Raw genomic sequence first — 23,536 nt, 5'->3', positions numbered from 1 at the left:
GTGCTATTCTCCTTCCTTTGCACTACCCTTGAAAATGAGGATACAAGCATATTCATTAAATGTAAAAATAATTAAATAAGTAAAAACATTCCAAGCTAATATTTTCTAAAGGAACGTAAAAGGAAAGCTGGTGAACATTGAAATCTGTGTTTTTGTCATAGCAACTCAATCATAAATCTACTCTGAACTGCCTGTGCGCAGATAAAAATGGCATGGCTAAAGCAGGGAGAAGAGTTGCATTGCTTCCTAGTTAAATGTCAAAGTAATTCAATACAGTAGAACTTCAGAGTTACAAACTCCAGAGTTCTGAATTGACCAGTCAACCACACACCTCAGTTGGAACTGGAAGTGCACAATCAGGCAACACCAGAAGGAAAAAAAATATATATATATAGTACAATGTGTTAAATGTAAACTACTAAAAAATTAAAGGGAAAGTACCATTTTTCTTCCACATACACCTCTACCCCGATATAATGCGGTCCGATATAATGCAAATTCGGATATAATGCGGTAAAGCACTGCTCCGGGGAGCAGGGCTGCTTTACCTTGCTATATCCGAATTCGTGTTACCACTGCACCCCGCCCCTTACTTGCTGCAGCCACCCCCACCCCAGCTCACCTCCACTCCACCTCCTCCCCTGAGCGCGCCATTGCCACTCCGCTTCTCCCCCACTCCCTTCCAGGCTTCCTGCACCAAACAGCTGATTGGCACGGCAAGCCTGGAAGGGAGGGAGGGAGGGGGCAGAAGTGGAGCGGCAGCGGCACGCTCAGGGGAGGAAACGGAGGTGAGCTGCGGCGGGGAGCAATTCCTCTCCCTACCCCAATATAATGTGGTCTCACCTATAAGACGGTAAGATTTTTTGGACTGCATTATATTGGGGTAGGAGTGTAGTAAAGTTTCAAAGCTGTATTAAGGTAATCTTCAGTTGTAAACTTCTGAAAGAACAACCATAACATTTTGTTCAGAGTTACAAACATTTCAGAGTTACGAACAACCTCCATTCCCGAGCTTCTACTGTAGAATGTTTTCATTTTTACTTATAGATAACAGATTTGGATAGTTCAATTTTATTTATGGTCATGAGGAATTCCATCCATAATTTTCTATATAAAAAACCTACAAAGAAAAACTGGTATATTTACTTCTATCAGTGGTGTGGGGATAGTGATCTATATGTAGGCCAGAACCTCTAAATGTAGGCCCAAATCTCATCTCTAACGAATCATTATTTTCTCTAACTCAATTCACCACTTGTAAAATACCATAATTGGTAAAACTGACTACTTACATACCTCACATGGATGTTGCAAGGATTAGTTTTATATAATGTTTTTTTTTTTTTAATTGAAGATAATGGTAAGCATTAACTCTCTTATCAATTAGTAAAGTAACAGGATAATTAAAGGAAACAGTCAATTACTTTGTAAACAGCAAAGCAAAAAATAGGGAATGTAATTTCTGCATTTTTGGGTAGTCCTTTGAAGTAGTTCATTTCTGTTAATTTGATGGAGTTAACATTTGTTTTTTAGTTTTGTTTTTCGTTTTACTTTTCCATAAAGCCTGGGACTATTTGTTGTTTTGTTTGTTTCTGCCTATTTGCCTATTAGAAACAGTTTAACAGTGTTTAACCTAGAATGTAAATCCCTAAGCAATGTATTCAGGTAGAAATGTAAATATTTTGTTAGTCTATTCATAAAAAAGTACCTAACAAACATTTTAAAAATTGTAATTGTTAGGGTGATAGCTCTACATCAAATTAATAATGTTAGTATTTGAGATCAATTTTTAAAAGTGCTGGGAGCCCAACTGGAACTGATGGTGCTCTACATTTTGCAGAAGGTGCTTCATACCATGCAATTCCAGACCCCTCATAAGTGCATTCCTTGTGTGCCAGTCAAGAACCATATAAAATTAAGCCTCTCAATCTAATTGGACAGAGGAAAAAATATTACTTCCTAGACAAGAACAAAACTTTTGAAAATTTTGATGCAAAAACATGAGTCATAGGAGACATGCAACCCTGTTAAAAGATTAGTATGTAACATACATAGTAAACTTACATACAAATATAAGACTGCAGAGTATGCTTGGTCTTAAAATGTTTTTATGGCTATAAAAACATGGATATATGGTTAGAGAATGGACATGTAAAGGAATGGGAGACTGTAGACAAGATAAAAGGTTGCCTTGTTCTTGACTTATTAGATGTGGAATTGTTTTAGATGGAAGATATTTTACTATAATGGCAATTATTAATATGAACAGCACAATGGCATGAAAGGATGATGTGTTTAGAAATAACATAGACACATTACAAAAGTGACAACCTACCTTAAGAACATCTCCTTGTGCTAAGTGAAATGTTCTGGCTGAAATATTGATTCCCTTCCCTGCTTGTACCTGAATGCTATAAATGCATTCATGGTTGTTTCCATAGTTGAGTGGGTAATTGGGGGACAGCAAAATTCCTTCATTATTTGTTGCAGAGGCTCCACATTCAGCTGCAGGTAAAACAGAATGTTGAGGTATAGCTTAATAGAGGACATAAATATTTCAAATAATGGTATGGGAATGTTAATGCAATCTAACAAAACATTACATTTGTTGTTATCTAGAGTCTGGTTATAAAATAAATTAATGACAATGAATTATTAGAATTTCTTCACCTGAAGATTCCACACATATTCATAAATGTATAAAATACTTTAATAAACTATTCTAAATAATATACAATAATTTTGAAATATGATAATAATTATAAAGATAATAATGGAAAATATTTGAACAAGCCTCTATTTTTGTTTGGGTTTTTTTAGTTCCATCTTTGTTATTTTTTTCAAAAATTATTGAAGACAAAAATTAAATGAAAATAATGATACTTTGGAAGTCACATGGAAGATCTGCATACAAAAAATACCAAAATATCTCTAATATTAATTTAATAAAAATAACCACAATAGGTGGATGGTATAAATTATGGAGTAAAATAAAAAGTTATAAGTTCAAAATTTACCAACCTAATAAAATAGGAGTAATCTAAATAATAAAAGAGTAAAAAGAAAATTCCCAGACAAGACCTCCATTAAGAGGGATTAAAGCTGAAACTACATAATAGTAATTTAGGAAAAAAATACATTACAATTATGATGTACTTATTCCAAAACCAAACATTATTAAACCAGGCAATTAACAGTGAAGGTTAAAAACAAAATAGATCAAAATATCCAAAAATCAAATTTGTGGATATCTGTACTTAAGGCACCAAATAACCTTAACTCTGACTTGTAGTGATATCATCTAGTAGTCATATGATTATGATTAAGACATTTTAGAATTTGTGGTCCCAGAACAGATTTAAATGATAGCAAAAGGACATTAGATTCCCCCTTGCCCCCCACTTCACCTTGCGTCACTTTAGGACAAAGTTAAGGTTATTTGGGTGTCCTAACTGTGCAATTCCATATCTTAAGTTTGGATTTATTTTAAATTTAACCTGAACTTTGAATTTCCTAGGTTTATAATGCTTGTTTCTGGGATAGTTACATCCTCCATGTAATGTATTTGACCCTAAACCATTGGTATGCACGCTAAGCTTTAACTCCATTTTACCATAGTTTTCCTTTGGTTTTAATGTTCGGAAATTTTCTTAGTTCGTTCATACCAAACAAGAAACCCAAAATAATTATACCATGCTATACTGGTAACAATTTTAATACATATATGCTATCAACCTTAAAAGTTTTTTTCATTATTTTTAACTTTTAAAGTCAGATGTACACTTTGCCTGGAGCAGCAGAAAGTAGCAAGTGCATAGTGGCCAGATAAGCTGTGTGAAAATCATTAGAGCAGCCAAAGCACCCAGAGAGCATGACCTGACTTCCTCCTCTCTTCTGTCCTCCAAATTCCCCTCCACTAACTCCCTTTTCCCCAATTCATCCTCCTTGCTGCACCCTACATTCCCTGTGGGTGTGACACAAACACACCAGTTCCTCCCACATTCCCCTCTATAGACATATGCATATACATTAGTGAAATCTCTAGTGTCCCCTTCCCTCCTGACCTTATTGTTGAGTACAGCTGGTGTAATGGGTAGTTTTGAAAAGAAAATTACGGATTAGTGGTCATCTTTGCAATTATTTTTCACAACTGAAAATACTCCTTCAGTAGATGCTGATGCAGAAAGTTGTCTTCTTCTGAATTACTCATGAAGAACTGCCCTCTTTCAAAATGGCTACCATTTCCCATTGTTCTCAATGGGACTGAGGCTGGCTAAGATGCCCCCTTTCAAAATGACCACTGCCTCCCATTTTTCCCTTATGGAAGCTAAAAGACCCCTGTGTTTCCAGAAGATGGAGAGAAGCAGGTGAATGTAGACTATGGCCATTTTGCTTATTGAGAACAATGGGAGATAGGTGTTGTCAAGGTTCCTCCCCCACTCTGAACTCTAGGGTACAGATGTGGGGACCTGCATGAAAAACCTCCTAAGTTTATCTTTACCAGCTTAGGTCAAAACTTCCCCAAGGTACAAAATATTCCACCCGTCGTCCTTGGATTGGCCGCTACCACCACCAAACTAATACTGGTTACTGGGGAAGAGCTGTTTGGACGCGTCTTTCCCCCCAAAATACTTCCCAAAACCTTGCACCCCACTTCCTGGACAAGGTTTGGTAAAAAACCTCACCAATTTGCCTAGGTGACTACAGACCTAGACCCTTGGATCTGAAGAACAATGAACAATCCTCCCAACACTTGCACCCCCCCCCCTTTCCTGGGAAATGTTGGATAAAAAGCCTCACCAATTTGCATAGGTGACCACAGACCCAAACCCTTGGATCTGAGAACAATGAAAAAGCATTCAGTTTTCTTACAAGAAGACTTTTAATAAAAATAGAAGTAAATAGAAATAAAGAAATCCCCCCTGTAAAATCGGGATGGTAGATATCTTACAGGGTAATTAGATTCAAAAACATAGAGAACCCCTCTAGGCAAAACCTTAAGTTACAAAAAAGATACACAGACAGAAATAGTTATTCTATTCAGCACAATTCTTTTCTCAGCCATTTAAAGAAATCATAATCTAACACGTACCTAGCTAGATTACTTACTAAAAGTTCTAAGACTCCATTCCTGGTCTATCCCCTGCAGAAACCAGCATACATACAGACACAGACCCTTTGTTTCTCTCCCTCCTCCCAGCTTTTGAAAGTATCTTGTCTCCTCATTGGTCATTTTGGTCAGGTGCCAGCGAGGTTACCTTTAGCTTCTTAACCCTTTACAGGTGAGAGGAGCTTTCCCCTGGCCAGGAGGGATTTCAAAGGGGTTTACCCTTCCCTTTATATTTATGACAGGTGTCATTTTGAAAGGAGGCAATTCTTCATTCAGTTTTCTCTAGAACAGTATTCTTCAACCTCTATTGAAGAAGAAACTTTCATTTATGATGAATAACAACAAAAAAACTATCATTAATCTTTTTTTAAAACGCCTTCAAAGTAGATTAAGATGAGGTTTCAGTGAGTTTAAACCATAAGAATAGTTTGAAGAGTCTACTTTTCTGTTATTAAGATCATTAGGGACAAAACAAAGTCTAACATGTGGTGCTAAATATCTTTCAGGACCTTCATTTTTACTTATTTTAACTAATTAATAGTTTAACCTGTAAATTCTCAGAAAAATGCATTAATTAACCAGAGTAACTGTAATTTTGAAGAGATGCTGTATTTTTCATACATAACATGGAACTATGACCCACAATTTAACTGCAAAATTTATTACAATGATTGTCCTGCCACTTTAAGATGTGGGAGGGAGTGTTTGGATTGCTGGCGGAGTGAAGGGAACAGCACTTTATGGCTGTGGGGTGGGGAGATGAACACCTGCTGCAAAAAGGGGCAGCGTGGTCGCTGACTTATCTCCTGGGAATGCAGGCTTTAAAAGGGGCAGCTCAGGGCCTAAAGCCTTCCTTTTGGGCTCTGTTAATGCATGGTATTATGGGCGGTAGGTGCCTTACACCCTGAGCCCTTGAAAGGAAAAGGGTGGGGGTGCCTAAACTGATTGGGTCACGCCTTGAGCTCTCAGTAGGTTATAGGCAGGGTGCCCTAGATTTTTGCAGGTAACAGGGTCTCTGGCCTTCAGCCCCATGAGTTTGGGGCTGCCAGGACTCAGGGCTTTCTAAAAAATACATTTATTTTAAGATAAAAGCACTACAGAGAAAACATACTAAAAACAATAAAAGCCCTACACATATCCTAATAGCTTACCAGGGATAACCTTTCACAGATTCAACAGGGGATCTGGCCAATGTCAGTTCTTCCAAACCTTACCTAAGTATTACTTCCCCCCCAGCGGCTGCCCTATAGAAGGTTCTGTCCACTGCTAGTTTTAAAAAAGCAACAACAACAACAACAACAAAAATGCTCGATCTAAGTCAGTTTAAACTCAGACTGTGTATCCAAAAGTCCCTTCTTTGTTTCTTGTGCTCTGGAGAATCCAGTATGAACAAGTATATGGCAAGCCTCTCAAGGTGGTAGTACCTCTTTGAAGATGTTACAGCCTTAGGAATTTACCTAGTCACCCATCACTATTCTCAGTTCCTGGAAGGCTGTGGTACCCCATAAAATCCATGGCCCACAGGGATACCTAAACTTAATATGGTAAGATCTCCCAGAGATATTGCAAGAAATTGACATATCTGTCACAAGATTATTATAGGTTGTGCAGATAAAATTTGAAGACCAGCATATGAAAATTGCCTTGGCCAGGTGAGGATTATCATTATTTTGCCTACTTATATTAATGGAATTGGAGAAACACGTAGAAAAGACGCAAGAACCCTGGAATCAAGAATGAATCTGAAATGGACCCTGAGTCTGACCCCTTCTGGAACAGAAGTGATGGCACTTCCCATTCTTCCTGGTGGCAAGACCTCACTTGCTGAATATCAATCAAATTATGTAATCTGTTATGGACCACCCATCGTTATCAACAAACTTTCCATAGAAGCAATCTAGTAGAACATTTTGAATTCCTGAAAGATGGATCACCTTCAAGATGACTATGTGTCATATGCAAAAGTTCTGGAGATGTGCCACTTCCTGACACTGGGGAGTGGATCTTGCTTTGCTCTGCTTGTTCAAGTAAAATACAGCGGTAGTTTTGTCCATCATGACCTGTATGGTAAGCCCCTTTGTGACTAGTAGAAAGACTGTGAAAGCATTGTAAATGGCTCAGCTCCAGGATGTTTATGTGAAGGGTTGATTCTTGTGGGGTCCACAAGTCTTGCTATAGCAAGTTGTCCAAAAGTGTTCCCTAGCCAAGCATAGATGGATTCATCACCAGAGCTTTCATTGGCAGAGGGAGGAAGAATGGAACCCTTTGCAGGTTTTTGTTGGGTCCATCCACCACTTTAATGTCAACAGAACTCGAGGTGGAGCATGAACCAACAGGTCCAGATGGTGATTGTTTGATGGATGTAGACTTCAACAACTCTTGCATACAGTGAAGGTAAAGTCTGGCATGCTGAGCCAGGATGCCATATGTCCCAGTAGTCTGAGACATGTTCTCACAGTTGTTCTTGGCTAAGCCAGAAGATTGGTGCACAGGACAAGCACAGCATGATTTTTTTTGGGGGGAGGAGGCTGGGAGAGAGAAGAGGGAAGACACATCATTGCTATCATGGAGTCCAGAATGACCCAATGAACTCCATTTTGGGTGTGTGTGTGTGTGTGTGTGTGTGTGTGCTGGGATCAGTACTGACATGTCTTTTCTTATTTTCAGAGCTAGTTAGGAAAATAGCATCTGAATATGGCGGATGAAGTCTGTTACTTGTTGATGAGCTTCTCCCCAAATCAGCCAGTTGTCTAGCATGCGAACACTTGGAGTCCCATTTTCCTCAGGTAAAACGCCACTACCAGAAGTCACTTCATGATCTCTGGGAGGTATCAACAGGCCAAATGGTAGTACTATGTGCAAGCAATGACAACAACCCACTAGGAACATTAGATACCTTCTATGGGCTGTGTAGATCACAGCGTGGAAATAGGCATCCTGGAGACTGAGAACAGTGTACCAATCATTCAGGTCTATGGATAGGATAGTAGAAGCAAGTGACATCATCCCAAACTTGAGATTTCTAATGAAGGTGTTTAGTAGTCTTGGGTCAAAACTATCCTCCTCTGCTTTTTGGGAATGAGGAAGTAAAGGGAATAAGCCCCTTGATGAGATTTCTTCTACTGCTCTAAAAAATGAAGAGATTGCGTCACAAGATGTCGGACACTCTCATGAGATGGGTCCCTGGATAGGAAGGGAGAAGGTGGTTGAGAATGGGAAAGAGACTGGAACTGGATGCTGTATCCCACCTCTTCAATTTCCAGAACCTGCTGATTTGTGATGATGTTGTTTCAGAACCACAGAAATGCTATAAATTGGTGGTGGGCAACCTGCGGCGTGCAGGCCACACACAGCTCATTAGTGTAATCCGCTGGTGGGCTGCCAGACAGTTTGTTTACATTTGCACGGCCGCCCACAGCTCCCAGTGGCTGCAATTCACCATTCCTGGCCAGTGGGAGCTGTGGGAAGCAGTGGGAAGCACATCCCTGCAGCCCGCGCTGCTTCCCACAGCTCCCATTGGCCGGGAATGGCGAACCGCAGCCACTGGGAGCTGCGGGTGGCCGTGCAAATGTAAACAAACTTTCTCACAGCCCACAATTAGATTACCTTGATAGGCCGTGTGTGGCCCGTGGGCCGCAAGTTGCCCACCATTGGTATTAATGGTTCCAAAAAGGAGGGTATGGGAACATCTGAAGCTCTCAAGTGAGCAGTCAAATCCACTGCCTAGCACCTGAAGGAGGCAAGTGAATTGACACACCAGTGAAAGTACAAGACTTTCTCCTGGGAAATTGATGTTGCTTCCTTTGTAGATCCATCTCATTGTTTTTGTTTAACTGATTTTCATAAAGAAACCATTAAAAGTACAAAAATTCAAGTGACTTACACCTTGTATATGTTTCCAAATACCTCATGCCTCACAGGACCACCAACAGAATTACATAATCACACAATTTTACAACTTGTCAAAGCTGTAAGACAGACAATACATAACCAAACAATACTATATAGACATAATATGTTAGGGAAGAGGTAACGGTAATAAAATTAACTACATACATGAATAGGGAGAGGAGGGAAGAAGAGGATGGGGAGGGAAAATGAAGTGACATCAGGAGTAATGAAGGTTTGCCATTCTTTGGACCATCTCAACATTTTTTTTATCCAAATGTATCTAGAAATAGGGTCCAACTTTCTTCAAATTCACATAATTGCTCTCTATAGTGATCAGCTATTATTTCTCATAAGCCTGCTTTTCCATTTTAGTAAAATCGTGTGCTTGGTAATCATCTGAGTCATTAAGAACCAAGGATTTTGTGGTGGTTTTAAACACAATTTAGCAGGTAAATAATCTATGACATAATTTTCATCTGAGATTTGACTGCTGAAGCTGAGCACCATGTCGTGTCCAGTTTTTTTCTACAGCTGCCAGACTCTTGGTCAGTCCCATAGCATATGCATGTAGGTTCCTCTTTCTTTGTTATAGCGCCAACAAATAGAGAATAAGACCTTTCTCTTGAGCAACCTCTGTGGTGTCCAATGCATTTTGAATAAAATATTTTGTTGTATGATGCATAGCCTGAGATCCACAGAAGATTTTTTAACATTACATAATATGCTCCGCTATAGTGATTCTTTTAAGGGCTATGATAAATCCTCTACCATCCTTTCACAAAGACCTCCAGATTAATGGAGATCCTCTTCATTAACAATGTGTACAAAGAGGACATTGGCCTGGGCAGTTTATGAAGCATTTCTAAGGTCCCCAGTAATCCCTGACCCATCTAGGTAGGAACTATGCTGAAATGACTCAGTCTTTCCAAGTACCAGTATATGAAACAAATTAACACAGGAGATGGCCTGAAGACCTTAGTTCTACTTAGATAATACAAGAGCACTCTTTTTATATTTAAATAATGTAAGCTAGAATCCGCTTTACTTGTATGAGGTTTAGGAAAAAACACAGGCAAATGTATACTCTGATTAACATGGAAATCTGAAACTACCTTCAGAAGAAACTGAGAATGTGGTCTAAGAACTACTTTGTCTTTATAGAAAGTAGTGGGGGGAGTGTTTGCCATCAGTGTATGCAACTCACTAATTTTTCTAGTGGAAGTTATTGTTATTATAAATGCTGTTTTTATAGAAAGATGAAAGAGGGAACAATTCCATAATGGCTCAAATGGAGATTCATGTCTTGAGTTCATACCAAATTCAAATTCCATGCAGCGACTGGGTCACGAATAATGCCCTATGAGTTTTGCCCCTTCTTAATAAGGGATAATGTTAATTTCCTCTGATCTTCTGGTAATTTTTTAGTAAAGATAGACATCTTCTCCCATAATTGAAACTGATATCTAGTCATAACTGCTTGGTAGCTAGCTCTGTGAATGTTTCAGGATACAGACAAAACCAATTTTCTGCCTAAGGAATCTATTTTTCTCTCCATATCTGTGGGGGTGGAAGGTTGAAAACCTGATCTAGACTTTTGCAGTGTTGCTGCTATAACCAAAGTGTTTGGCTGAGGGTGTACATAAAAACAAGAAAATCCCTCCTGTGGGATTTGATATAATTTGTTCATCTTTTTAGAGATTGATTGTCACAAAGATGGTTTCGACCAAAGGGATTTTGCCAGTTGCCACAACCCTTCTAATATAAGCAAGGAGACTTTAGCCTTGTCAGTAGATGCCACAATATCAAAAACTGGATGTGAAGGCTCCTACAAAGCTACAGAGCTACTGATGATAATTTTGAAGTTGATGCCATCCTGTCAACCAATTCATGAAATTGAATTGCATCCTCAGCAGAAGATGATGCTGTCACTATTCTGATGTTGTCATCAAGACATGAGTCACTCTGTGTCTCTGTGACATCATGTTGGAAGTTATCCTATGTATTGTTTCCTCTAAGCTGTGGCATGTGCTTGCGTGCACAGATCTTAAACCCCGCGCACATGGCAAAACACCGTGCGCATTCCGGCTTCGGCTTTTTTTTTTTTTTTTTTTTGCTTTGACAGCGGCACAGAAGACATTTTTTGTGCACACAGCCTGTTAAAAATTAGAGGGAACATTGATACTGTGGAGGTCCCTCCTGGTAATCCTCTTCTGAGAATGCCCCTGTTTGAAAGGGTGGGGGAGGTGGAATTCTTGTAACTCTCGGATCTGTATCCCTTGGGTCCATACCTCTCAGATCCATAGATTGGGTAGGATGTTGCTCCAGCATTAGACATTTCAACCTTCTAGTCTGGCAAGAGTAGACAGAAGGAGTAAGGAGGCACTGTCCAGGCCCACCAAATTCCCCAATTTGGTATCTGCATAATCACAGGATCCAGTTCAACCTCCAATTGTAAATTCAATCCTGGATCTGATATAGAAGCCATTGGTGAGATTTACAATGTAGGGACCCCAAACCAAAAGGGGTCCCAAAACTGAAGGACGAGTCTTTCCTGCTGACACTATAGGGGTCTGAGGTGGTGGTGGTAACAACTCTGGAGACCTCTCTCTCTCTCTCTCTCTCTCTCTGCACTTCTCACTTTGGTCTTTTGTCCAGCAAGAAATATGATCTGATCAGATCTGAAGAAGGGGAAGGATCCAGATGAATTTGATCTGTAACCTCTGTTACATGTAGCTGGCTTTGCCCAAATGGATCCGAAGGTCTCACCATTGAATCCATACTCTAGGATCCATCTTGAGATCCTGAGTATTTAAATTTTGGATCTATGATTTGTAAGTGATCTGAGGAGCCACTGGATATATGCTTTTGTTTGTCCTTTCTTTTCCTCAGCATTGAGGTAGATGCTCCCAACATATTTTGCATATCCTGAGGATGCTTGTCCGGATACAGGACTGATTAGGAATGTACTGTGGCTAAAGTCAGACCCTGGGATCTGGGCATGGGGACGAAAGTTGATTTGTAACTAGAGCCTGGCGCTGAAGCTGAAGCTCTTGTCTCAGATCTAAAAGGCTTTTTGGATCTGGACATAGTCAGAGGCTATTCTGGTCTCCTATTTTTACTATCAGATTCCTTAGAGCTACCAGATCCCGAAGGTTTGTTGATAAATAACTGAGGGCTCTGCAGTATATTTTGTCTCTCCTTCTCGGTACAAGGAGTGAAGGCGGAGCTTATCTGACGGTGTGCTGGTGAATGATTTTCACCCAAGCATTGTAGGCGCTGGCTGTGCGTATGAGAAGATCAGAAGCCTGCTGGACAGGACACACACTGTTTGAAGCTGTGCTTCTTCACAGTGGCTCCTGCCATGGCAGTAAGAAATTATTAACTAAAAAAAAACCTGCTATACTATTTACATTAACTAATGTAACCTAACTGCTAACTATAATTACCTTTAAAAAAAAATACAAAGGCACGTAGCTAGTACGATGCTAATGGATTGAAGGAGGTTCGCAACTTCTAATGCTGCAGCAGTTGGAAGGAACTGAGAGGGCACGGGCACTAGCAATCTTCCTATCGCCACACCCCCTGAGTGTGCTTGAGAGCTGTGTATGAGAGGGGCAAGGTGCTCCCAGTGGGCGCTGCTGCTACAAAATTCCACCAGGCTCTTACACCCAGTCAGTGCATTGCAAAAGCGGGACTATGCAGAGGACAATCGAAAAAGAATCTGTCTTAGATCTTGAGCTATTCCATCAAAGGGCCTTGGAAGTTGAAAGCTTGGAGCAGATTTCTGTCTCTTCTTCCTGTGAGTCTGATGCAGTTTTTCCTTCCCTCACTCAAGGCTTTCCGACAGGTAGATGATTGGTCTTTTATACAAGGGGTTTCAGACCCTATTAGTAGTAGTAGTTGGAGCAATCTTTGGAGAAGAGTAATCAGATAAGTCTGCCCACGCAAGCCAGGATCAGAAGCGGGGCACATAGCCCTCTCTATGAAGAACATTATCAGATGAAACTCTCTCTCTGCTCTTTTTGAGAATGATCTGTACATAGCCATTGCTCAAGGACCTTACTTCCTCACAAGACAGGCAGTTCTTGAAATCTGCGGATTTATGTTCTGTCATGACAACCAAAATGGTACCAACAGTACCTCCGAGGTAAACAAATGTATGTTGCAAAAAGAAAAGGAGTACTTGTGGCACCTTAGAGACTAACCAATTTATTTGAGCATGAGCTTTCGTGAGCTACAGCTCACTTCATCAGATGTATACCGTGGAAACTGCAGCAGACTTTATATATACACAGAGAATATGAAACAATACCTCCTCCCACCCCACTGTCCTGCTGGTAATAGCTTATCTAAAGTAATCGTCAGGTTAGGCCATTTCCAGCACAAATCCAGGTTTTCTCACCCTCCACCCCCCCACACAAATTCACTCTCCTGCTGGTGATAGCCCATCCAAAGTGACAACTCTTTACACAATGTGCATGATAATGAAGTTAGGCCATTTCCTGCACAAATCCAGGTTCTCTCACTCCCTCACCCCCCTCCAAAAACCACCCCCATACACACACAGACTCACTCTCCTGCTGGTAATAGCTCGTCCAAACTGACCACTCTCCAAGTTTAAATCCAAGTTTCCACGGTATACATCTGATGAAGTGAGCTGTAGCTCACGAAAGCTCATGCTCAAATAAATTGGTTAGTCTCTAAGGTGCCACAAGTACTCCTTTTCTTTTTGCGAATACAGACTAACACGGCTGTTACTCTGAAATGTATGTTGGTTTCAATATGTCGCACAGGGGTGTGGACCCTGAACCACACAGATATACTGACTGAACTCCCAGTATAGACAGTGGTATATTGATAGGAGGCATTCTCCCATTGACAGAGCTACTGTCTCTAGGGGAGGTGGAGTACCTACACCGATGGGAGAAGCTCTCTCATCGGCATAGGTAGTGGCTTCACTAAGCGCTACAGTGACATGGCTGGCTGTATTTTAAAGAAGCCTTATTGAGGGTGCAGGAACAAAGCATCCTGAAGTGCAGAAAGAATAGCAAATATGGCAGGCAACCAGCTAGACTTAACAGTGAAATCTTCAGTGAGCTTAAACTCAAAAAGGAAGCTTACAAAAAGTGGAAATTTGGACAGATGATGAGAAAGGAATATAAAAATATTACTAGAGCATGCAGGGGTATAATCAGAAAGACCAAGGCACAACTGGAGTTGCAGCTAGCAAAGGATGTGAAGAGGAACAAGGATTTCTACAGGTATGTTAGCAACAAGAAGAAGGCCAGGGAAAGTGTGGGACCCTTACTGAATGAGGAAGGCAACATAGTGACAGATCATGTGGTCATCAATGCTTTTTTCGCCTTGGTCTTCACAGACAAGGTCAGCTCCCAGACTGTTGCACTGGGCAATACAGTACGGGGAGGAGGTGAGCAGCCCTCAGTGGTGAAAGAACAGGTTAAGGACTATTTAGAAAAGCTGGACGTGCACAAGTCCATGGGTCCAGATCTAATGCATCCAAGGGTGCTGAGGGAGATGGCTGATGTGATTGCAGAGACATTGGCCATTATCTTTGAAAATTTGTGGTGATCTAGGGAGGTCCCAGACGACTGGAAAAAGGCAAATATAGTGCCCATATTTTAAAAAAGGGACGAAAGAGAACCTAGGGAATTACAGACCAGTCAGCCTCATTTCAGCGCCAAGCAAAATCATGGAGCAGGTCCTCAAGGAATCCATTTTGAAGCACTTGAAGGAGAGAAAGGTGATCAGGAACAGTAAACATGGATTCACCAAGGGCAAGTCTTCCCTGACCAACCTGATTGCCTTCTATGATGAGATAATTGGCTCTGTGGATATGAGGAAAGTGGTGATGTGATATATCTTGACTTTAGCAAAGCTTCTGATACTGTCTCCCACAGTATTCTTGCCAGCAAGTTAAAAAAGTATGGATTGGATGAATAGACTATAAGGTTGATAGAAAGCTGGAAAAATTGTCAGGCTCAACAGGGAGTGTTCAACGGCTCGATATCTAGTTGGCAGCCGATATCAAATGAAGTGCCCCAGGGGTCAGTCCTGGGGCCAGTTTTGTTCAACATCTTTATCAGTGAACTGGATGATGGGATTGAGTGCACCCTCAGCAAGTTTGCAGAGGACACTAAGGTGGGGAGAGAGATAGATACGCTGGAGGGTAGGGATAGGGTCCAGAGTGACCTAGACAAATTGGAGGATTGGACCAAAAGAAATCTGATGAGGTTCAACAAGGACAAGTGCAGAGTCCTGCCCTTAGGAAGGAAGAATCCCGTGGACTGCTACAGGCTGGGGACCGACTGGCTAAGCAGCAGTTCTGCAGAAAAGGACCTGGGGATTACAGTGGATGAGAAACTAGATATGAGTCAGCAGTGTGCCCTCGTTGCCAAGAAAGCCAACGGCATATTGGGTTGTATTAGTAGGAGCAGCAGATCGAGGGAAGTGATTATTCCCATCTATTTGGCACTGGTGAGACCACACCTAGAGTATTGCATGCAGTTTTGCTCCCCCCACTACAGAAGGGATCTGGACAAATTGGAGAGAGTCCAGCGGAGGGCAACTAAAATGATTAGAGGGCTGGGGCACATGACTTATGAGGAGAGGCTGAGGGAACTGGGGTTATTTAGTGTGCAGAAGAGAAGAGTGAGGGGGGATTTGATAGCAGCCTTCAACTACCTGAAGGGGTGTTCCAAAGATGATGGAGCTAGGCTGTTCTCTGTGGTAGCAGATAACAGAACAAGGAGCAATGGTCTAAAGTTGCAGTGGGGGAGGTCTAGTTTGGATATTAGGAAAATCTTTTTCACTAGGAGGGTGGTGAAGCACTGGAATGGGTTGCCTAAGGAGGTGGTGGAATCTCCATCCTTAGAAGTTTTTAAGTCCCAGCTTGACAAAGCCCTGGCTGGGATGATTTATTTGGGGTTGGTCCTGCTTTGAGCAGGGGATTGGACTCAATGACCTCCTGAGGTCTCTTCCAACCCTAACGTTCTATGATTCTATGACAGAGCTGCACCACTGAAGCCCTGTAAGTATAGACAAGCCCTAATGTAACTAAGTACCTAACTATTCATTTATAGAATTTGCATATAAAAGAAGGGCACACAGTGTACAAAGAAGCAGTCACTGCAAATCCCAACTCACAGCCACAGCTGGCAAGAAAGAACTCAGTCATGGTTGGGGATGGCCCTGCTGGTGCCTTTTTATGCCCTGGATTGGAGGCATGAGGACACTCAATGTGTGGGCACTACCTCTATGGACACTGTTGGCCACAAGGAAGTTATTCTTCACTCTGACTCTGAAACACTGTGGAGGGATTCTGGTTAAAACGCATCTCTGAAATAGTTTCAGCTTAAAATACACTAAAAGACTCCTGATACCATTAGCATCCAATCATGCAGATATGAACACAACAAATCAATAACCTATTAAACCATAAAACTAAACTGGGATGGATTTCCATTGTGACAGGGTCAGGCCAGATGGCTACAGGAGAGTGATAGAAGGTAGATACATTAGCCCTAGATTAAGCAGGTCCCTTTTCCCTGAGCAAGATAATGGGCTGTTCCAGGACAATCAGGAAGTTGATGGAACCAATTATGGCAGGCAGGCTAATTAGGACACCTGGAACCAATTCAGTTACTAGAATCAATTAGGACAGGCAGGCTAATCAGGGCACCTGGTTTAAAAAGAACCTCACTTCAGTTAGTGAGGTGCATGCGAGTAGCTGGGAGCAAGAGGCGCACAAAGAGCTGAGAGTGAGCAGGCATACTGCTGGAGGACTGAGGAATACAAGAGTTATCAGGCATCAGGAGGAAGGTCCTGTGGTGAGGATAAAGAAGGTGCAGGGAGGAGGCCCTGGGGAAGTAGTCCAGGGAGTTGTAGCTGTCACACACTCTTACAGGAAACACTGTAGACAGCTGCAATCCACAGGGCCCTGGGCTGGAACCCAGAGTAGAGCGCAGCCCCGGGTTCCCCCAATCCGCCCAACTCCGTATTTTGATACAAGAGGAGTTGACCTGGACTGTAGCTCCCACCAGAGGGGACGATCCCTGGCCTATCCCCTGACCCACTAGGTGGGTCTGCAGAGACTGCGGGGATTGTTCTCCTCCTTTTACCCATGCTGGCCAGTGATGAGGTTAGCTGAGTGAACAGCAGATTTGAGCCACTGGCAAAAGTGGCCAAACTGAGGGCTTCCGTGAACCCACCAAGGCAGAGGAGGAACTTTGTCACAATGTGTACACAGATGCTGAGAGAATAATTATATTATGACACTGAGTGAAATAGAATTCACAAGCTTGAAACCAGTATAGATGTAAATTAAGAGTTTGGGAAAGGGACTGGAAGGAGATAGGGACACAAAGAGAGGGCTAAGAATGGAAGGGAAAAAAAGAGGGAGACAGAAACTGAAGGGGAAATAGATAAAGAGAGGAAGAAAAATAAAGACAAATAGAAGGGGGAGAAAATAAAATGGTCAATGTAGGGATAAATGAGGAGCAACAGAGGGACAGTGAGGGGAGACTATGTTAGAAAGAAGAGTCAAGATTTAAAAATGTGCCCAAGCATATTTGGATGGCTTTGATGTCTCATTCTATCAAGTTACCTTGCTTAGATTTTATATTCTATGGGCAAAATTCTGGCTCCACTACAGTCAATGGCAAACATTCCTTTAACGTATAGTGGCCAGGAATTCACCGTATTTTATTATTACTCTAGAAACGACAGCTTGAAGAAACATAAGTTCATAAGTGAGAAAGTGACAAATGAGATTAATAGTAAGAAACATCTTGCGATCCTTACTCCAAATCCTGGTTCTATATATAATGGGGAGATATGGGTAAGCAAAATAAATTGTTCTTCAGGACTCTGCCAAAAATTAAAAGGTCAGCTAAAGATTTGTTTTTAATTCCCAGAAAGAAATATTGAAAGGGAAATATTGGTTTCACTGGCTACTTGATCTTGTAACAAATAATAGTTAGGTTTCTTTGGTCATATATATATTCAAAATTTTATGTAGCTCTTCATAGAAAAGATGAGTTTAAACAATAGTCTGTTTTTTATTTGAATGTTGTAATCCCCTTAAAACACCACTGTCACTGCAACTGAGAAATGTAATACATTTTGTTTGGGTTACTCAATCATTTGCAAACAAATCTGAAATAAATAGGATTTTGTCACATTAAGAATATTAAAAGGACTGTGTGTGATTTCTCATTATTCAGATGACAGAAAGCTTACAAGAGATAATTATGGAATGGGAAAGTATGCTGCTCAATTATGAACTGAAATTTGACCCTCTTTTTTCTTCAAAGAGGATCCCCCACGGTCTGAGTCATGGAGAAGATAAGATCTGTAAATGGCAATTTCATATTCTGTGATGATGATCATATCCCCTGCTCAGAAAAGGAAACCGTACAGCAAAAGCTTGATTGGAAAGCAAATGATGCATTCCTAAAAAGATTTTGTCTTTGGGCAACAGAGGTAATAGACTTCAAGTCAACAGCTACCTGAATAAGAGAATCTAAATTTAGTGGACAGCAAATTGATTCCCCAAAGCTTTTAATCTTATTCTCCTCCCTCTCACCCCCCTCATTCACATGAACTTATGAGAGAGACAGGAAAATAAGACAACAAATACTGAAGGGACTGAATTATGACTGAAGCATACTTTAGTAGGTATAATCTGAATTATGAGCCCAGCAGCAATTCTCCAGTTGTTTTAGAGCTCTTTGCAGAATGAATTTAAGCTGCAGCTTTACAGGAGGGTCCTATTCTGTTGAAGAAATTTAAACAGAAGCGTTGCTCCATTTGTTGCAGATCTACATTTGATGTTGGACGCTCACCTTACCCTAACAAGGAAGATAACCAAGATGACATTTCCTGCTTTTATTTTGTGATGATCAAAATGATTGGATTTCCTTTTATAAGGAGGAGAAAATAAATCACGCTATTGAATCAACTCTGATAATTTCTTGGATCTCAGATGACAAAAATGGAAAAGACAAAACAAATGGAATCTGACTTTAACATATTAAAAGCACACTGCACTTGGTCATAGACATTGCTGTATTTAATAATTATGGCACCATGATTTCTGTAAGAGCTCAACCACTCTGTCTGTGAGAACATCATATCCTTTGATAAGTTTTGTTGTAAGAGAAAGGATTTGCACTAGCATCACTGTATTAAATTTCGCTTTCCATAAGTTTTGAACAAAAGTTGCAGGGCAGCAGTGCTACAGTACCATTCATATACTTTGTGAAGTGCTTTTGGATGAAAGGCATCAGAGTCAGATGGGGGTGGTATTGTGCTTAAAATCAGCAAGGTAATCCCACAGCAGTCAAATGTTTTTGCTAAAATGATCAGCAAGAAAATAGATAGCAATCTTAATTTAAAGTATTATTATACTTGAGAACTAATAACCCCTAGCTCACATAAATAGGCTGGGGCCCACACAAGTACAAACAAAATACTAACCTGCAGATGCTCATTCCAAAGCTGAAAGTACATCTACATGGAACACTCCTCTCGGTGGCATTTAGAATGCATACACTACATGCCCCCCACCATGGGTATAAATAGCAATGTAGATGGTAAGGCACTGCTTAGGCAGTAAAGAAACCACTGAACTTCTGAAAAGCACCAGCAGCTCCCTGCTGTAGGAGTCTTTCTCTGCAGCAAGGAAAGGCTCTTGTAGCTCTCTAAAGCAGAGAAAAGCTCCAGCAATGGGGAGACAGCAGGGAAAGGCTCCAGCAGACAGGAGCTGCTGATCCTTTGCTTGCTGGCTCCCCCTTAGCATAGCCTTTCACTGACACATGTTGCTACACACTTCAGAGTAGACTCAGTCTGCTGTTCACTGTGCCACATAGTTAAACATACCCGGCATGCTGCTGCAAGAGGTATGCTAAGCAGATGTAGCCTGAGTGAGAGGGAAGCATTATGAAAAATAAAATTCAGTGTTGAGAAATGCAAGGTAATATGCATTGTAAGGAATAATATTAAGGAATCACAATACACATAGATTGGTTTTAAATTAACTGTATTTACCCAAGAAAAGACCCTAGATATCAATTTGGGGAGCTCTCTATGCTAAATGCAGAACAGTGGTCTAAAAAAGTGCACAAAATATTAAGATGAATAAGAAATGGGATGGAAGATAATGCTGATCATGTTTTAACACCGCTATGTAAGCTGATGGGATGCCCTCACCTGCAAAACTATATTCAGTTCTGGTCTCCCTGTCTCATAACAGAAATAGTGTACAAAGAAGGGATTCAGAGATGGCAACAGAAATATTCAGAGGTATAGAAAAACTTCCAGATAAGAAGATATTCATATCAGGAGTATTTAGTTCAAAGAGGAATAGTAGAGGCATACACAAATGAATAGTAAAAAGAAGTTAAATTGATAATTCCTATCTCCCATTTCTCATAATTCAAGAACAAGGGGATATTCACTAATTTAAAACACATTCAAAACTAACAAAAGGAACCATATTCAGAGATGACACACATCCAGCCACCAATGCCCCCACCCGCTGAGTCCTGCATACAAATGGGCAAGTAGTGACACTCCTTTTGGAAAAAAAATGAGGAGTACTTGTGGCACCTTAGAGACTAACAAATTTATTTGGGCATAAGCTTTTGTGGGCTAAAACCCACTTCATCAAAGCTTATGCCCAAATAAATTTGTTAGTCTCTAAGGTGCCACAAGTACTCCTTGGTTTTTTTGCTGATACAGACTAACACGGCTACCACTCTGAAACCTGACTCCATTTGGAGGTGTTTGCTGGTGCGCTGGAGTACAGGATCTCCAACAACCCAGTAGGTATACAGCAGACCGAGCTGTTACTAAAGCTCCCATAAGCTGTAGTAACTTAACTGTGATGGTTATACAGCTGCACTTAACCACTGATTTGAAGGCAGAAGTTTTTTTCCCTCAACACCTCACAACCCCTTCTGATCCTTTGTGCAAAGCCCATTCACTTGAGCTTTGCACAGAGTTTACATAGGAGGATAGGAAATGAGTTGATATACTGGACCAGGGTCCATCTAGGACATTAGCCTCTGTCCAGCAGCTGCCAATACCAGATGTATCTAAGGAAGTTGCACCCGTTACAGACTCTGACCTTTAAAAGCTGGGAACTCTGGGAGATATTGTCCTGGGGGATGGATGTAAGCTATAGTCCTGGGACACAACTGGGACAAAGCATGTGACTAACAGGATATAGGAAATAAGTCTTCCTGACTCTCTGGGAGGGACTAACAGATCAGGAGAGAATCGCAAGGAACAGGAGGTGCTGGGGAAAGCTCTCCACGCTGGTCTGCAAGAGCTGATGGTCAAGCATGAAGCCAAAGATGGGGAGACTCAACAAGAAAAGCCGTTGGAGAAGTACAATGATGACTGAAGACTGAGAAGCCCAGTACAAGAGCCAAAAGGACTTGGGAAGCCCTGACACAAAAGTGAAGGAAATCCTTGGAGGGAACCGTGTATGTGGATGTTGAATATTAACATTGTGGTCAGTCATTTATTAAGTCAGTGATTGAAAAAGGGAAATTGAGGCATTGCAGCATACGCAGACAGGGAGAGTATGTGACCCTGATACACCAACATCTACTCATCACTGATTAGCTTACTCCCTGATCCTGAGGGCCTAACTTTCCATTGTTATTATTAGTAGAAGCAGCAGCAAGTAGTATTAGCACTGTCTAGTGTAATTGTAGATAACCTCATTATCCATTTACATGTCTAACCCTTTAAGTCCACACTTTTACCACATATTCAAGAAAAGGAAATGTTTATGGTGCTGGAGTATATGCGTAAAGCATGTTACACATTCATTAGAGATTACAGTGCAATCATTTAGCCACAGGCACACAGGGACACTGATACTCCGGGATTACATTGCAACAGGATTCTTAAACTCCTGTCTAAGACATCAAAATTGCTTATAACTAATTTAACAAATATTCACATTTCCATTAGCTAATTTATATTGGAAATCATTTACACAAACTGAGAAAGGAATTGTACCCAGTATCCATTCAGAAGATTCAGAGGAAAACAAAATATTTGGATAAATGCTCTCTGGTATATACTAATGGCATAGTTTAAACACTCACTTAACCCGCCAAAGAAATAAGTACATGTTTACAGCTGGAATTTATGTATAATTATTTAGGACCATATTTTGTCATTCTTTCTCATGCTAAGTAGTGACTTACTTTGTGAGCAGACCCATTCATATTGATGTTACCACTCAAAAAGTAATGTACCTTTTACTCTGAAGAAATGTTGAAGAAATCTGACCCTTAACAAATTAATGGTGGGCATGTTCTAGGATGGTTAGATAGGGCCTTGTCATAAATATAAAGGGAAGGGTAAACCCCTTTGAAATCCCTGGCCATAGAGAACCCCTCTAGGCAAAACCTTAAGTTACAAAAAAGATACACAGACAGAAATAGTTATTCTATTCAGCACAATTCTTTTCTCAGCCATTTAAAGAAATCATAATCTAACACATACCTAGCTAGATTACTTACTAAAAGTTCTAAGACTCCATTCCTGGTCTATCCCTGGCCAAGCACAGCATACAGACAGACACAGACCCTTTGTTTCTCTCCCTCCTCCCAGCTTTTGAAAGTATCTTGTCCCCTCATTGGTCATTTTGGTCAGGTGCCAGCGAGGTTCCTTTAGCTTCTTAACCCTTTACAGGTGAGAGGAGCTTTCCCCTGGCCAGGAGGGATTTCAAAGGGGTTTACCCTTCCCTTTATATTTATGACAGGCCTACATCATGACACTGATTAAAGTGCCATCTTCTACCACTTCATTCCTTTTCATGACTTCTCTCACTCATTTCCTCTTTCCCTGAAAGTAAATGTTTTAAATGGGTGCAAGAGGAGGGGCAGGTTAAGGCATTAAACTAAAGGAAAACACTTGTTTTACAAAGCCTTGCTTACAATGAAAAGGGATTATTCTATTTCCAAGTAAGAGTGGCAATCCACATAAATTAGTCCCAAACGGAAGTGCCTAAAAGGAGGTTTCAGAGGGAGTTCAGAAAGGGAATGTGAGAGGCTTTCCTTCCAGGTTCACCTCTACTTGCGATTCCACCATGACCATGATGAAATGGCTGTGCCATGTTTTCTTTTTTGCCTGAAGTCAGACGGGACTTCCTGTGTGTGAAGGGGAAGTTGGTGACTGTGCTGGAGGAAAAGATTTTTGAATTGGAACAACAAATAGCGATGCTACTGATAATCAGAGAAGCTGAAAAGTTACTAGACTGCCAGTTGGGGGAAATATCAGTACCCCAGATTAAAAGAAGAAAGCAGCTAGCCACCAATGAGTCAGAAGGAGGAAGTTTCCCAGTTAGCTAGCCACCAATGAGTCAGAAGGAGAGGCCTCCTGATTCATACTGAATAAGTAGCACAACTGGCTAGTTATCTTAGGTGCCTGTACACGAACGCAAGAAGCCTGGGAAACAAGCAGGAAGAGTTGGAAGTCCTTGCACAGTCAAGG

General features: G+C 41.0%; 1 protein-coding gene across 3 annotated transcripts in view; it reads right to left on the bottom strand.

The window, feature by feature from the left end:
- The window catches only part of CSMD3 (CUB and Sushi multiple domains 3), a 1,168,908-nt gene that overhangs the window by 395,595 nt on the left and 749,777 nt on the right, over positions 1–23,536 (bottom strand). For all 3 annotated transcript variants that reach the window (XM_077808852.1, XM_077808853.1, XM_077808854.1), the window contains one exon: positions 2,336–2,505. In XM_077808852.1, coding sequence (XP_077664978.1) covers positions 2,336–2,505 — 170 coding nt within the window. The remainder of the gene's footprint in view (positions 1–2,335; positions 2,506–23,536) is intronic.

This window comes from Eretmochelys imbricata, chromosome 2, assembly GCF_965152235.1.
Source record: "Eretmochelys imbricata isolate rEreImb1 chromosome 2, rEreImb1.hap1, whole genome shotgun sequence".
Lineage (NCBI taxonomy): Eukaryota > Metazoa > Chordata > Testudines > Cheloniidae > Eretmochelys > Eretmochelys imbricata.
This window is presented reverse-complemented; position numbering and strand designations above follow the sequence as displayed.